The sequence below is a fragment of the Geotrypetes seraphini genome, chromosome 8, assembly GCF_902459505.1.
Source record: "Geotrypetes seraphini chromosome 8, aGeoSer1.1, whole genome shotgun sequence".
Taxonomy (NCBI): domain Eukaryota; kingdom Metazoa; phylum Chordata; class Amphibia; order Gymnophiona; family Dermophiidae; genus Geotrypetes; species Geotrypetes seraphini.
The window spans coordinates 98,150,888-98,166,985 of record NC_047091.1 but is presented as its reverse complement, the minus strand read 5'-3'; the positions used below and the strand labels follow the sequence as shown (position 1 = coordinate 98,166,985).

General features: G+C 44.3%; 1 protein-coding gene across 4 annotated transcripts in view; it reads right to left on the bottom strand.

Moving 5' to 3' along the window:
• Positions 1-16,098, bottom strand: part of ARHGEF18 (Rho/Rac guanine nucleotide exchange factor 18) — a 250,998-nt gene that overhangs the window by 103,213 nt on the left and 131,687 nt on the right. For 3 of the 4 annotated variants that reach the window (XM_033956918.1, XM_033956915.1, XM_033956917.1), the window contains 3 exons: positions 8,150-8,294; positions 2,055-2,173; positions 1,020-1,160 (listed from right to left, as the gene is read on the bottom strand). In XM_033956918.1, the coding sequence (XP_033812809.1) occupies positions 1,020-1,160; positions 2,055-2,173; positions 8,150-8,294 (405 nt within the window). The remainder of the gene's footprint in view (positions 1-1,019; positions 1,161-2,054; positions 2,174-8,149; positions 8,295-16,098) is intronic. The other variant, XM_033956916.1, reaches the window with a different exon arrangement.

The window sequence follows — 16,098 nt, the reverse complement described above, 5'->3', positions numbered from 1 at the left end:
CATCCCTAAACTAGACACTAAACACTAGAGCTACTGTGAGGGATGAACACACAAACATTTATTAATTTATTTATTACCTGCCTTTCCGAAGAAATTCACTCAAGGAGGTGTACGGCAACAGTAAGTCAAACGTAGGCAACAGACAATTACAGCAGTAAAAATATTCAAACAACAATACAAGATATGGCACAGTATGCTATACTCCAATGTCAACATTCAGACATGTGATCCTGACCTCTCCTTCTCCCACAAAGAAACAAACAACATGGGAAACCCAAACATTTGTATACCTAAAGACACCACATTATGGTTTCTCCTATTGGTTTCTGTATCCTGATGTAATTTGATTGCCCTATTTCATAATTATAGAATTAAAAAAGAAACCTCACACTCAGCAAGAGGTAAACAATGAGAAACATTAATTCTGATTTATTTTAAAAAAGGGGGCGGGGCATCACAGGCGTAAAGAAAAAAGGAAATGCAAGCGGAGCTCAGAATAAAATGTCCTTTTCTTAAAAACTTTCAATTTAAACATTTTTTTTTTTTTTTACTTGCAAACAATTTTTATTGATGACAACTGAAAGCTAGAAAACAATAGCAGGGCTTCCAGAACAGAATACAATCAATGTAAACCAACAGTAGTGGCACGAGAAAATTCTTAGGGCTCCTTTTACTAAGCTGCGTTAGCGTTTTTAGCGCACGCATTTTAGCGCACACTAAACCCGCGCTACGCGGCTAGAACTAACGCCAGCTTAATGCTGGCGTTAGCGTCTAGCGCGCGTGGAAATTTAGCGTGCGCTATGCCACGCGTTAATGCCCTAACGCAGCTTAGTAAAAGTAGCCCTTAGTCATCAAACCTTTAAACAGTAATTTATGTCCCCCCAAAACCTCCCCCTCAGCCAACCCTCCCTTAAACATTTTTTTTAAGTGTGTGCAATCCCTGAACTGTTTGTCCCAAATGTTTCTTCTCCTCTTTTCCCCTAAGATCACATTACAGATCATAAGAGGACATCTCTTACCATATATAACGTCTTGCCTTTTTACAACTTCCTTCTTCTGTTTCTTGGTATACGATGGCTCCACTGTAATGCTCCAGGATTCGGCCTCAAAGTCTTGGGCATCTGTTTCGAGTTCATTTCTCAGAGAGGCATAATGTGAATCTAAATTGTATTCATTTAAGGAGAAAAAAATTTTTTTTTTAAGATGACACTGCTTACAATATAATTGAAAACATACATTTTAAGTTAAAGACCTATCAGTTGAAGGGCCTTGGAAATCTGCAAGAAGTCTCAAAATTGTTGGCCCTGATTATATGCATCATTAAGTGAAAGATTAGCATATACACTCTTTTTATTAATGCAGTGCCACCTAACAGTGGTATAGCGAGGGTGAAAAGCGCCTGGGGTGGTGGCGCCCCTCCCCTGCCCCCACCACCCCAGCCACATGCGCAAACCCTTTCCCTACCCCATGCCTCTTTTAATTTTCCCGGAGCGAGCATCACCAACTTGCTGCCTGCGTCGGCTCTCCCTCTGACATCACGTCCGGGTCCTACGCCTAGGAAGTGATGTCAGAGGGAGAGCTGACGCAGGCAGCAAGTTGGTGATGCTTGCTCCGGGAAAGTTAAAAGAGGTATGGGGGGTAGGGGGTCTGCGCGTGTGGCTGGGGGGCAGGGGAGGGGTACCACCACCCCAGGCGCTTTTCACCCTCGCTACACCACTGTTAGGTGGCACAGCATTAATAATAAGAGTGGACCCGGAAGTGATGTCAGAGGGAAAGCCGACGCAGGTCGGAGTTACTGCTCGCACCGGTGAAAAGATAGAGGTACGGTGGGGGAGAAGTGAAGGCACATGCGGGGCAGGGGGAGGACTGGGAAGAAGCGGGGCAGGCAGAGAGAAGGAGGGGTGTTAGCGCCCTCACCAAGACGGTGCCTAGCGAACCCCCCCCTCCCCACGCCACTGCCATCTATAGATGTATAGCAATCTCACAAAATCACAGAAAATAAGGAACAACCCCTCAATCTGCACCAGGCTCCCACATGTTTGAGTGCTTCCTACCTTCCACAAAAACAGATTCAGGAGTCGAAGAGGCAAGAGAGAGGCTATCGTCTGATGTCTGTCTGGATCGGGCAAAACCAGAGATGGAATCCGTATCATCCATCTCTCCTGTGGTTTGTCTAGAAAAGAAATATATAAAACAAGAAAAATCACACACCAAATGCTTCTGGATTTCTTTCCAGTAGCACGTTCATGCTTCTTTTGTTTTTTAAAATAATATGCCAGGGATAACATCACAGGTTGAAATTCTGGCACGGCCAAGACTACCACGTAGCCTTCTGGATTAATTAGCCTGTATCTCACTGGTAAAGAGGCTGACATTAAGGGGGTAATTTTATAAAGATTGCTCCATGTAAAATGGCTTTACCTGCAGGAAAGACTTTTTTATAAAATAGACCCACAGTGTTTAAGTACACATGCTGACAAGATAGCATTTACTTATGTGCAAACTGCACGAAGGCATTTCCAAGGGTGATGCTGTGATATACCTGTGTTATTTTATAATCTATGTGAGTAGTTCAGGCTGTTGGCCATCCTAAACACTTATTTTTCAGGAGTAAGGACTGGGAGGTCATATAGGGGGAGGGTAATTACTCACTGATCGAACAGACCACAGGTTGCTGAACAGTACATGTTTTATCTTATTGCAGGGGAAGACGGAACTTATAACACCTTCTGCTGTGATCCTTGTGTGATAAGGGAGAGGAGTTTTATTTCATAAAAAAGGAAATCACAATTTACCTACTTGGCGTTTGGGCATGTTCGTGTATTTTATAAAGCTTTGCAGATTATCGGTTATTTTGTCAAGTTTTTCAACTGTATTGTTACCTCTGATCCTGAATGAAAATTGTATAAATGTGGAGGGGCATTTTCGATAGGATGTCCAAGTCTGAGTTTGGAAATTTTGGGAAAGACATCCAGAAATCCAGTAGAGAAAATGTACATTCACAAAACAACAAGACGTCTATGTTTTGGGTTTTTTTTAATGACCTATTGTATGTAGACATTTTGGTCCTTAGTAAGTCTATCTTTTTTAACCATTCTCGAATATAAATACATCCACATGAAAAAACGCACAAAAGCAAGTTTTCGTTTAGGCAGCCTGCATTCTTAGCAAACTGTTCAGACAGCTGAGCATAGCAGAGGGGTTCTTCTAAGAAGTACTGTACTGAATTTCACATTACAGTACTCCCCCGATATTCGCGGGGTTCCGTTCCAAGAACCCCCGCGATTGTTGAAAAACCGCGAATACAGTTTTTAGCAGGGGGAGACAGGAGAGGGCAGCCGGAGCACTGGCGAGTGAAGGAAATCACCCGTGGTATGCTCCAACCACCTCTTCCTGTACTAAAGTCTGGCCTCACAAATCAGGAGCTGTTTTTTTTAAACATCTTTGGGTAGTTGGGGGGGGGGGGGGGTCAGTAACAACTAGAGGAGTAAGGGGGGGGGGGGTTCATGCCTTAATCCCTCCAGTAGTCATCTGGTCAGTTTGGGCACCTTTTTAGCATTTAGACGCTTTAAAAACAGGTCTAGCTCCATATGTCTACAAAAAAAGTCCAGGACATTTTGTTAAAGGTTTGATTATACCTAAGGAGCATCCACGTTCTAAGCCCGCCCTAAGCCTACCCAAAACACACACGCCTCTAATATGTTCCCTTAAAATTTTTGTCTAGTAAGATGTTCAAGTGTGGGTTTATGCTGTCTTTTGGACATCTATCTTTTTTGAAAATGAAACCCATAAGATAAGCACACACATTTATATCTGCTGCAAAACAGGTGAAAATGTATGTTGGCATTTACCTGCTGTCAGGGCTGGTTCCAGGAGATATTTTATAAAAAGCACAAAGGCACCTATGCTGCCTTTATAAACAAGGCCCCTTTTTTGAATTCCTCTATAGGCTTCTGTGATAAAAACATACTGTGCTCTGTATTTGTGATGGGTTTTTAACATAGAAGAGGCACAAGACCCGCATGGCACTTTTCCACCCTGGGTACAATGATCAGAGTGTGCAGGTTGCAAGCCAAGGTGTATAAAAGAAAGTCTGAAATATAGGCCAGAGTGCCAGAAAGTAGATAAGGGGATTACAGGACCCGAGGCAACATGGATTCACTAGAGGCAACAAATCTGATCAACTTCTTTGACTGGGTGACCACAGAATTGGATAGAAGGAGTATGCTAGATTTGGTGCATTTAGATTTTAGCAAAACCTTTAACAATGCTCCACACAAGTGTCTAATAAACTGAGTGCCCTCGGGAAGGGCCTCAAAGTGACAGACTGAATCAGGAACTAGTTGAGTGGAAGGCGACAAAGGGTAGTGGTCAATGGAGATCTCTCTGAGGAAAGGGATGTTACCAGTTGTGTGCCTCAAGGTTCAGTTCTCGGGCATGTTCTTTTTAACATTTTGTAAGCGATATTGCTGAAGCTCAGGTAAAATTTGCATCTTTGCAGATGATACCAAAATCTGCAATAGAATAGACACCTCTGATGATGTGAATAACATGAGGAAGGACATAGTGAAGCTTGAAGAATGATCTGAAATTTAGCAGCTAAGACTTAATGCTAAGAAATGCAAGGCCATGCATTTGGGCTGCAAAAATCTGAGGAAACAGGTATAGTTTAAGGGATGAAGAACTTTTGTGCATGAAAGAGGAGCGGGACATGGGTGTGATGATATAAAGGTGGCCAAACAGGTTGAAAGGCAGCGGCAAAAGCTACAAGGATGTTAGGGTGCATAGGGAAAGGTATGGCCAGTATGAAAAAGGAGGTATTGATGCCCCTTTATAAGACTCTGGTGAGACCTCATTTAGAATATTGTGTACAATTTTGGAGACCACACCTTCAAAAATATATGAACAGGATAGAGTCAGTCCAGAGGAAGGCTATTCAAATGGTCAGTGGTCTTCGTAATAAGACTTAAAGATCCCAATATGTATACTTTGGAGGAAAGACGGGAGAGTGGAGATATGATGGAGAGATTTAAATACCTACATGGCATAAATGAATATGAGGCAAATCTCTTTCATTTGAAAGGAATGAAAGGGCATAGGATGAAGTTAAGAGGTGATAGGCTCAGGAGTAATCTAAGGAAATACTTTTTACAAAAAAGGTGGTAGATGTGTGGAATAGTCTCCTGGTAGAGGTTGTGGAGACAAAGACTGTGTCCAAGTTCAAGAAAGCATGGGACAGGCACTTGGGATCTCTTAGGAAGAGGAGATAGTGGATGCTGTAGATGGGCCATTTGGTCTTTATCTGCCTTCATGCTTCTTTGTTATAGAACTGCCAGGACAAACCCAAACAGGAAAAGACAGAAGAACAGTCTAATAATTCTACTGTCATCTTAATCTTTTATTTAAGATATATGTTGGAGTCAATATTCAAAGAGATGTTACCATCCAGATATTGCTCCTGGCTTGTTAAATCATCTGTTCGGGGCTAATCACAAATTTTCAGTGGCACTTAACTGGTTAATGCTGCTGAAAATAACTGGTTGGCACCAAATTGAAAACAAGCTATGGTGGTGGGGGGGAGGGGAGATTCTAGGGCAGTTGTCACTTGGCTGGTTAAATGCCAATATTCAGCACTTAAGCAAGCATCTTAATTGCATATACTAAGCTCTGGAACAACCTTACCTCCCCTCTTCGGAACTTGAGCTCTCTCCAAGTTTTCCGCAAACATCTGAAAACCTGGCTTTTCTCAAAAAATGTAAGTCTCCCTCCAACTTAGGAATCAAGGAAACTCTTATATCTTTGCATCCCAAATCCTCTAAATTTTCTTCACACTTCTACCTCTAATCCTCTGTTGTAGTTCCTTCCTATTTCTCCTACTGTAAACCGCGTCGAGCTCTACGAACGTGGAGATGATGCGGTATACAAACCTAAGGATTAGATTAGATATACTGTATAAAATGGCATAAAAGTCAGTTCTATCTTTTTGCAATAATTCATAATCGACTATGGAAACCTAGAAATTCAAAGCTGGTGCTCGGATGTGGCCTGGTATTGAAATTTATGGTGTTAACACCGAGGTGGTCAGCAAAACACAGATCACCATCAACTAATATCGGGCTCATTGATCCACTTGGGTTGTGGAAGTTGCCTCTTCCTGGTGTCCTTTTTCTTGGCATGCCTGTCCTCCTTAATTTAATTATTGATGCGAGAGCAAGATGGGGGTACCACAGTGATGCACAAAAAATGAAATAGGGTGCTTCCAGTCTGGGTCTCCCTACTGGGGCTGCCACCAAAAAAGAATGTGTGGGTGAGGAATCCCCTCCCTCTCCTGTGATAAATCTGAAAATGTGTAGCATAGAAGCAGGTCTTTACCTAACACTCTGAACTCCGGAAATCTCAGGAATACTCATGATTCATATTAGAGATTCTCTCCCATGCCAAGCAAATTTCACAGCTTTGAGAAAAAAATTTAGCCTAGATACCTTCAGGGAGAATTAATGCCCAAAGGTGCAAAGTCAGTCCCATAAGCCTCCCCTCCCCTTGGAAAGAATGGCATCCCAGTATTGTTCTATACACTCCTATAAAGCTAACTACACACCACCTTAAAATATAACAGGAAGAAAAATTGGTGGAACTCAATCAGTAGCTGCATTACACCAAATTGCATAAGAACATAAGAGTTGCCATATTGGGACAGACCAAAGCTCCATCAAGCCCAGCATCCTGTTTCCAACAGAACCCAGGTCCAAAGTATTAACAAGCTAGATCCCAAATAGTAAAACAGATTTTATGCTGATTATCCTAGGAATAAGCTGTGGATTTTCCCAAGTCATCTCAATAATGGCTATGGACTTCTCTTTTAGGAAATTATCCAAACCTTTTTTAAACCCTGCTAACTGATATTCTGTGATCTTCCTCATCCTTATATGAAAACAGAAATAAATGAAAATACAGCCTGCTGATGGGCTTTGGGACTCCATCTTAGACATCTGCCTTGGGACCCAGCAAGTTTAACATCAGCCATGAATAGTGCACAGGATTGTCAGATTGCTGGTGCCGTTGTGCTTTCCTTATCTGTCATGAGTAGAATATCAAAATAACTGAGGTATACTAGCAGAGTAGCTAAATGGTTGGCACTGTGAAAAGCTGCAGATCCAGAATCTAATCGCCTCCACCACATGAGGTGTAACCCTCTCAATCAGCCACTCAGCTTCCCTTAGCTCAGGGGTAGGCAATTCCGGTCCTCGAGAGCCGGAGCCAGGTCAGGTTTTCAGGATATCCACAATAAATATACATGAGATAGATTTGCATCTCAAGGAGGCAGTGCATGCAAATCCATCTCATACATATTCATTGTGAATATCCTGAAAACCTGACCTGGCTCTCGAGGACCGGAATTGCCTACCCCTGCCCTAGCTTATATTCAAATGAGAAAGGCTAATGATAGAAGATCTAAGAGGGCATATCTTGTAAGACAAAAGAAAGCAGACATGCCCCAAATGGCTAGTGAGACACTACCAAAACATTCCAACATATCTATCAAGGAGATTACCAATATTAAACACTAATTCTTGATTTACAAAGTTTCTTCCATCTCCATTTGATAACTCCCCCGTCACTGATGGTGTGCCTGAAGCCAACACAATATCCTAGCAAACAGAGAGCTGTAGGGGACTCCCACCAGGGCTTACTGTCAGCATCACTCTTGCATCTTCAAGGGGTTGCCACAGTGCTGTCAGTCATTCAACCTCCCTTACTTCTGGGGATAAAGCACCAACCACCCCCCATAGCGCAACATCTTGAGTCCATCCCAGAGCCACATCAAGAAGGCATTCAAAACAAAAAAACAAATAAACCCATATACAAGAAATGCGGCAGCTGTCGCAGGCAAACTGCAGTAAAATGAAATATATGTTTCATCATTTGGAGCAATGGTTCTCAATCCATCCTAGGGACACAATTAGCAGTTGGATTTTCACAATCTCTACAGTAAATATGCATGAGAGAGATATGCATACAAAGGATGAAGTGTATGCAAATTTGCCTCATGCATATTCATTGTATATTCTGATAACCCAGCAGGCTAGATGTGTCCAAAGAACTGGTTTGAGAGTCACTGTTTAAGGATGAAAAGTGAGAGCCATCTTACCCGAGTCTGTTCACGCTTATGGCTGTATTTAGTCCAAGTTGTGAGAATCCTCTCTGGGAGACGGTCATGCCGAGGGTCCGGGACAAGCCTGGGGTGCCATCGGTTCCTGGCAGGACAACGCGGGACTGCTCCTTTGCAGGTGCTACTACGGAGGAAAAAACAGCAGAATTGGAGCTGAGAAAGTGGGCAGGGGGCCGGCGAGACCCAGCTACCTGCCGAGCACGGGTGTTCTGGCGCAGCACAGAGAAGATCTTAAAAGTTAGCAGCTCATTCTCCAAAACCACATGCCTGTCCCACTTCCGGGAGAATGAATGGCATAGGGAGAGCTTGGATGGAGTTGGTACTGGGCCATTTGTCGGATTCATATTCCCCATGTTTTCTAGTCAGCTCTCCTCCCAAGTCTGCAAAAAATGGACCGCTCTTTCATATATATATCTGCTACCTTATGATCTTTCTAGAATTGCTTCTGGGCTGCCACTTAATGAACTGTATTGGTTAAATCAGCAGGTATGACGAGCCTAGACCTCGATCCCTGCTGTGCTGCTCATTAAGCTCCTGCTTCAGGAAATACACTTAACAGGTCTACGCTTCCACCTATCAGCTGAGGAGCTCTTTATCTCTAAGGAGTGCAAGATGCTCCCAAAATTGTAGAAAGAAATCTCTCGAAAAGGTCCACTAACAAAATCCATGCTGCTACCGTATGTGCCAGGCACGGCCAGCTGTGGCAGGGAAACAGTCAAAAGAATTTTTGCATCGCAGTGTTCAAACATTTGCAAACTTACATGATCCCAGCCTAATGGTTAGTGCGGTAGGCTGAGAACATGGGGAAACTGGGTTCAGTTCTCACTGTAGCTCCTTATGACCCTGGGCAAGTCACAGTGGCGTAGCTAGGGAGGTTGGTGCCCAGGGCAGTGGCGGCTGGCATCGCCACACCGTGTGTCCCTCCCCCCTCCGCACTCTTCTTTGCCTTGCGCCACCCCGCCTCCCCCACCCGCATGTACCTCTTCAAACGTTCGCTGGCACGAGCAGCATCTTCCACCTGCTGCTCGTGTCGGCCTCGGCTCCCTTCTGACATCACTTCCTACTTACGCAACCAGGAAATTATATCAGAAAGAAGCCAAGCAGCCAAGCAAGCAGCAGGTGCAAGATGCTGTTTGCACCGCCGAACATTTCTGGAGGTATGCAGAAGGGGGCAGAAAGGAGGAGAGGTGCCAGTGCTCCCACGAAGTTGGCGCCTGGGTCAGTCCATCTGTCCCACGCCCCCCCCCCTCCCCTTACTATGCCACTGGCATAGTACCCAACAGATTGTGAGCTCACTCACTAGGGGCAGAAAAAGTACCTGCATATAGTATATGTAAACCATTTGATTGTACCCACAGAAAGGTGGTATATCAAATCCTTGACTCAGTCCTACACAACCATTGTTCAAAGTGTACTGTGCCCAAATACAGTAAAACCTTGGATTGCAAGTAACTTGGTTTGCAAGTGTTTTGCAAGACAAGCAAAACATTTTATTAAATTTTAACTTGATATACAAGCAATGTCTTGCAATACAAGTACATACAGTATACACACATCACAACTGAGCCGATGGTTCTTCTCTCTCTGACGCTGCAGGAGTGTAGTGACTGTTCTAAATGAGTGAAGTCTTGCAATACAAGTGCGTATAGTATTTTGTATTAAAGTTTTTGGGTTGTGGAACGGATTGTCTGATTTTCCATTATTTCCTATGGGGAAATTCGCTTTGATATACGAGTGCTTTGGATTCCAAGCATGCTTCTGGAACGAATTATGCTCATAAACCAAGGTTTGACTTTATTTCATAAAAGCACCTTTTGGCCCGATAGTCAACACCACAACTATCCATGTAAGTGCCACTGTCCTGGGCAAGTCAGTAATTTTCAGCTTTATCCAAATAATGCTGCTAAAAGTTATTACAGTCTGCTCCAGCACTTTCTGGATAGCACCAGGGCACAGCAAGAAAATATGCAGCTGTCCAGTCAGGGGCACCAAATATCACCATTAATCCAGAGAACACCAGCAATCTGCAGCATGCCTGGATACCTGGGTAATGTCATGGGCAAACCAAAAAAACTCTGTGGAGTGACGAATTTCCCAAATGGACTTTATTGCAAATGCAAGCAGTGTCTCACTTCCGGTTCACCACACAATTGTTTCCCACGTACTCACCTTTATAGGACCCCCAGGGACCCCTGAAGAAGACTTTTTGTCGAAACGCGGACCGTGTTGGGTCCTATATCCCTAGCGGACTAGGTCCTTTAAGGCTCTTATGTGGATGATTTACTTTTATGTGGATGGAATTATTTTATGTGGATGATTTTAGTGTACCTTTGGAACTTTGATACTTTCAAATAAAGTCCATTTGGGAACATCATCACTCCACAGAGTTTTTTTGGTTTTCTCTGGATTTTCTTCTTTGTGGATATTTTGGGGTCAATTCCTTTTGTTTTTTACTGTCATGGGCAGCATTAAATATCAAATGCACAGTTTTAAATTTTGACCATTTTATTCCTTAATAGGAAATAGTATACAGGGAGGGGGGGGAGCTTGCTATTGCTATTTTAACATTATTACTTTACTTGTTTTCAGCTCAGTTTACATGTTCCTTCCACTTTCTACATCGAGTTCCAGGTCAGCTGGGTCAGGGAGGCATCACACTGCCACTCAATTTCTGCAAACAACTCACCCACAACTTCTTACGTAACCTAACAACCCACTGATAGAATAACAAATTGACACCCTGGGAGCAACAGTAAAGCTAGAAAAGTCTAATTTGCTCTTTGATATATTATCGGGTAATATCCACAGAGGAAATGTTGTAAGATATTTCTACATTCAAAATGGCATTTCAAAGGCAAACATGGCGAGTCATAAAACTGCCCTGGGGAAATGCATGGGCAAACAAGCATGTCTTTCTCTGACCTGAACAAAGTACAGTACTTGAAAGGCATTAATATTCAAACAAACCTATTCTAGAGATGTAGGGGTGGTTGAACTAGAGGACATGAATGAAGGTTACAGGGAGGCAGACTTAGGAGTAACGTCAGGAAATGCTTTTTCACAGAGAGGGTAGTAGGTGCCTGGAACGCCCTTCCAGGAGAGGTGGTAGAGTCGAAAATGGTGAACAAATTCAAACTAGCATGGGATAGACAAAGGGGATGCCTAAATAGAAAAAGGATGGAAACACAACATGGCTTTTGAGGTGTTATCATGGGCAAGAGTAATGGAAACTGAGCCCGATGTTGGATAGACTTTTTTCGGTTGTGTCCCGCACATGGCAAAAAACAGGTGAAGCTTTGGCAACTCTAGTGTTATAAATCAGTGTTTCTCAACCTTTTTAAGCCAAAGTACCTCCTAAGCCTAACATAGTAACATAGTAAATGACAGTAAATAAAGGCCCAAGTGGTCCATCCAGTCTGCCCAACCATACATGCTCCATAAAATTATTTAGTTTAAATGGTCCTTTTTCTTAGATATTTCTGGGCCAGAAATCCAGAGCCCTGCCCAGTAGTATGCTTAGGTTCCATCTACTGGAGTCTCCAAATACCAACCAAGTACCCCCGTCCAAGCTTTGCACCAGACCCCACCCCCAAAATAATAGTACTAATTGTAATGTAATTTCTTCCATTCATTTTTCATATACACACAATATAATCTTATTAATACATGGGCTTCATATTCAAGTGTCATGCCCTGCCAGGATCTGCACCCAGTGTCCCCTCTCTTATGCCCTCCCCTACCAGGGTCTGCACTCAGACCCCCTCCCTGCCAGGTTCTGCACCCAGCCCCTTCCCACCCTGTCAGGCTCTGCACCCAGTCTCTTTCCCCACCAGGTTCTCCAAGGCTCTGCACCCAGCCCCCTTCCCTACCAGGTTCTGCACCTAGCTCCCTTCCTTCCCTGCCCTACCAGGCTAAGCAGCTAGCCCCCTCACTCCCTACCAGGCTCTGCACCCAGCTCCCTTCCTTCCCTGCCCTACCAGGCTATGCAGCCAGCCCCCCCCTCACTCCCTGTCAGGCTCTGATCCCTGTTCCACCTATGCTCTTCTGGTGGTCTAGTGGTAGGCCGGGACAGGAGGGATCCCTCTCATCTTCCATCCTGGCCACTTAACAATTTTTTTTAACTCCCCCCACCCCCCGCCTGTCTGCCCACCCGCGCGTACCTTTTTGCAGGTGTGGGGCAGGAGCGCTCCTGCCCCGTGCCAAGCTGCTGCATCCGATCTTGCGGCGCACCCCACAGCACCAAGCTATTCATGCGCTGCTCTTTGATTGGCTTCCACCAGTTCTCGTCCTGTAAGAAATGACAGAAGCCAATCAGAGAGCAGCGCAGGGCTGAGCAGGGAGCATGAATAGCTTGGTCCTGTGGAGTGCGCCGCGAGATCGGAGGCAGCAGCTCAGCACAAGGCAGGAATGTGGAAAGATCGCTCCTGCCCCATACACCGCTGGACCACCAGGGATTAAAACCTGAAAAAAAGGGGGGGGGGAGTTAAAAAAAATAGTTAGGTGGACGGGAGACGAGAAAGATCCCTCCTGTCCCGGCCTACCAGAAGCCTGCATTGGGCCATTTTTTTGGTCCCAAAATCTCATCCTATATTCAAGTATATACGGTAACTACAAAAAGGCGGTATACAACTCCCAATCTCTTACCCTTCCCTTATAGCACTGCTATTCTGGAAGGTAATTTTTTTTACACTGTACTTGGGCAGCTTTCTGACCTATTAACTTGTCTATAAAATCCTAGCACAAACCCTGCAGAAATAGCTCCTAGATCAGCATTTCCAAAGTCAATCAGATTTTCAGGATATCCACAATGAATGATTTGGCAGTGGGGTACTCCAGGACCGACTTGGGAAACACTGACCTAGATGATGGGTGTTAATCCAGGTAGTGGAAAGGGGTGGGCCACTAGTGCCACAAGGTGACCGATATTTTGCCTTCAAAAGCATTGCCAAACATAGAGCTCATGATGGGGCTGGAGATTGGTTTGTTTGACCCCTTCAACCCCTACTGTAGTGCCTACAGGCTGGCCCTTCTCTAAGGATTTTGTTGCCCTGCATTTATTTTTCATCTGGTTATGTCTTTTTGTCTTGCACAAGAGAAAAAAACAAGACAAGAGGAAGATCAATAATCTCCTGCTGGTAATCTATTCTATCCATTTTCAAGTCTCTATCGAGATTGGAACTGTGAACTCAAAAACTCCAAAAGCTACATCTCAGAAAGTTTGTTGTTTTTTTCTCCCAATTATTCAGTATTCAAGTTTCTGGATTTTACCAGAAACAGCCAGTAAAGAGGAGGGAGCACAGACAACAGCAACAAAGGAAAAACATTTACAGATGAAACCTAATTCCCCTCCAAAAAGATTTTATATAAAAAAGTGGCTCATTATCTTTGAAAGAAAGGCAGGGTAAAGATTTCTTGCACCTGCTGTTCTGGATTCACACCCTCACCGTTGATTCTACTTTTGCCATTTCTTTCCCCCTCCAATGACCTGTGTGACTGAAATGACACCAGAAATTTCCAGACGTTTCCATTTTCACCTGAGTCATATTTTCAAAAGCAAAGAAGAAAATGTGCTAAGAAATCATACAATAAACTTTCATGCTGTAAGCTTCTAAATACCGTGTTTCCCCGATGATAAGGCAGGGCCATCAAATAAGACAGCCCCCCCTTTTTAGAAAAAATTGTAAAATAAGGCACCCCCCCCCCCCGCAAATAAGCCACCCACCGATACATGCGCTTACCCGAATCGGGTGGTACGGTGGGTGACTCCGTGTGGTCCCTCCGTCTACCGCGGGGGTCGGCAACCCGCGGCTCCAGAGCCGCATGCGACTCTTTTCCACCTTTGCCGTGGCTCTGGTAGTGTGTCACGCAGGCATGCAACTTACAAGTCCGGTGTCGCGGCGGGAAATAGCCATGCTGAGCAGTGAGCTCAGCACGTACACAGATGAAAGCCAGCAAGCAAGGCTTTCATCTGTATAGTGCTGAGCTCACTGCTCAGCATGGCTATTTCCCGCCGCGACGCCAGACTTGTAAGATGCACGCCTGAAAAAGAAATCATCCTGGCCGGGGTCGGTGTCATGTTCCGGAGATCTACAGCCTTCCTATCTCCCTCTCCCTTCTACCTGCTTCCGGCCACATCCCCTGCTCCGCAGCTCTCTTCGGCAACTCAGCAGCAGCGATCGACACAAGCTTCTGACGTCGGGGCCTACCCTCTGCGAGTCCCGCTTGTTTCAACTTCCTTTTTCCACAAAGGCGGGACTCGTAGAGGGAAGGCCTCGATGTCGGTAGCTTGTCTTGATCACCGCTGCTGACAAGTTGCTGAAGAGAGCCGCGGAGCAGGGGGGTGTTGCCAGGTGCAGGTAGAAGGGAGAGGGCCAGATGCAGGACTCGTGGGTGAGGGAGCAGAAGAGAGAGAGAAAGAGAGAGGGGAGGGAAACAAAAGGAAATATTTCATACTGGGCTGGGCCGGAGTGGAGGGAGGGTGGAAAGATTCTAGCTACAGGGTGCAGTAACAAAGGAAAAGGGGGGGAAAGCTGAAAATGGAGATAGTGACACAAAGAAGAGAAAGGGTAAGCAGGACCTACTGAATAAGGATAGAGATACAGAGGGGACATGAAAGGGTAAATAAGGCATCCCCCCGAAAATAAGCCCTAGAGCATATTTTGGCCTTCCAAAAAAAATAAGACAGTGTCTTACCATCGGGGAAACACGGTATTCATAGCCTGTGAAGAAACTAGATGCTGGTGAAAAATGTAAGCTTTAATATAATACCAGTATAGTTATAGGTCTATCACCAACCCTCTCTCTCAAGATAAATAAATAAGCAGCTAGGTTGGCGTACTATGCATATAAATATCTTCTCAGAAATACCTCAGCCCCACCACTCCACCGCTATGTTGAATTTCAAAAACGCAGGAGATTTACGTGGTAGCTCATCATAGGTAAATGATTTTTTTAAAACGCACTTGTGAGTCGGATGACAACGGCGGCCTCGGGAGACCCTTGAGACAGCACTGTGTGTGCGAAACATGTCGGGTCAGACTCCCAGGTTCAGCTGTGTATAAAAGCTAAGTATATACTTTTGTAATAATTTCTTGACACTATTGTAGTTGAAAAAAAAAGGCATCTTTATGAACACGTTTGAATTATCACAGCGTTTTAAAAAAATCATTTACCTATGATGAGCTACCACGTAAATCTCCCGCGTTTTTGAAATTCAACTTAGCGGTGGAGTGGTGGGGCTGAGGTATTTCTGAGAAGATATTTATATGCATAGTACGCCAACCTAGCTGCTTATTTATTTATCTGGTGAAAAATGTAAGGCATGGTTTTATGTCACAGAAAACCTCAGCTGCCACGCCTGGTCTAAAAGATTACTGAGATATCTCCACTCCTCTACCATTTCAGAGAACTTGGTAAGAATATTTTACGAGGGCTAGACTAATAATGACATGAGCTAGTGATCACAGCAGCAGGTTGAGAACCAGGGAAGCCACGATTCAAATCTTTCTTCTCCCACTGACTCTCCTTGCGACCTTGACTTTGCAGTTCATTGCCCCGGGTACTCACTTGCAGGCCGATTCTCAGAACTCTCTTGATAAAAGTCAACAGCGCAGAAAACAAGCTCTCCAATGCTCAAAGGAAATGATATTCAAATTACATGCACATTGTAAAAGTGAAAGCAAGGGGGAGGAATATGCTTGGCACATGCACAGAAGAGTTTCACAATAAGCGCAATTCTTGTGCGTATGCGCTAGGCAAACCCAACTGTGAAGCACACATTGGAACCTCTGCCTTTAAATATAGGTTTTTCAAATTTCTTTTTCTTTTTTACTTGGAAGGCTTATATCTAAGCACAGAAAACAGGCGCCAATGTGTGCTTTCAATTTCGGATTTGTTTGGACTCGTACATATTTATTTCTCAGTACCGG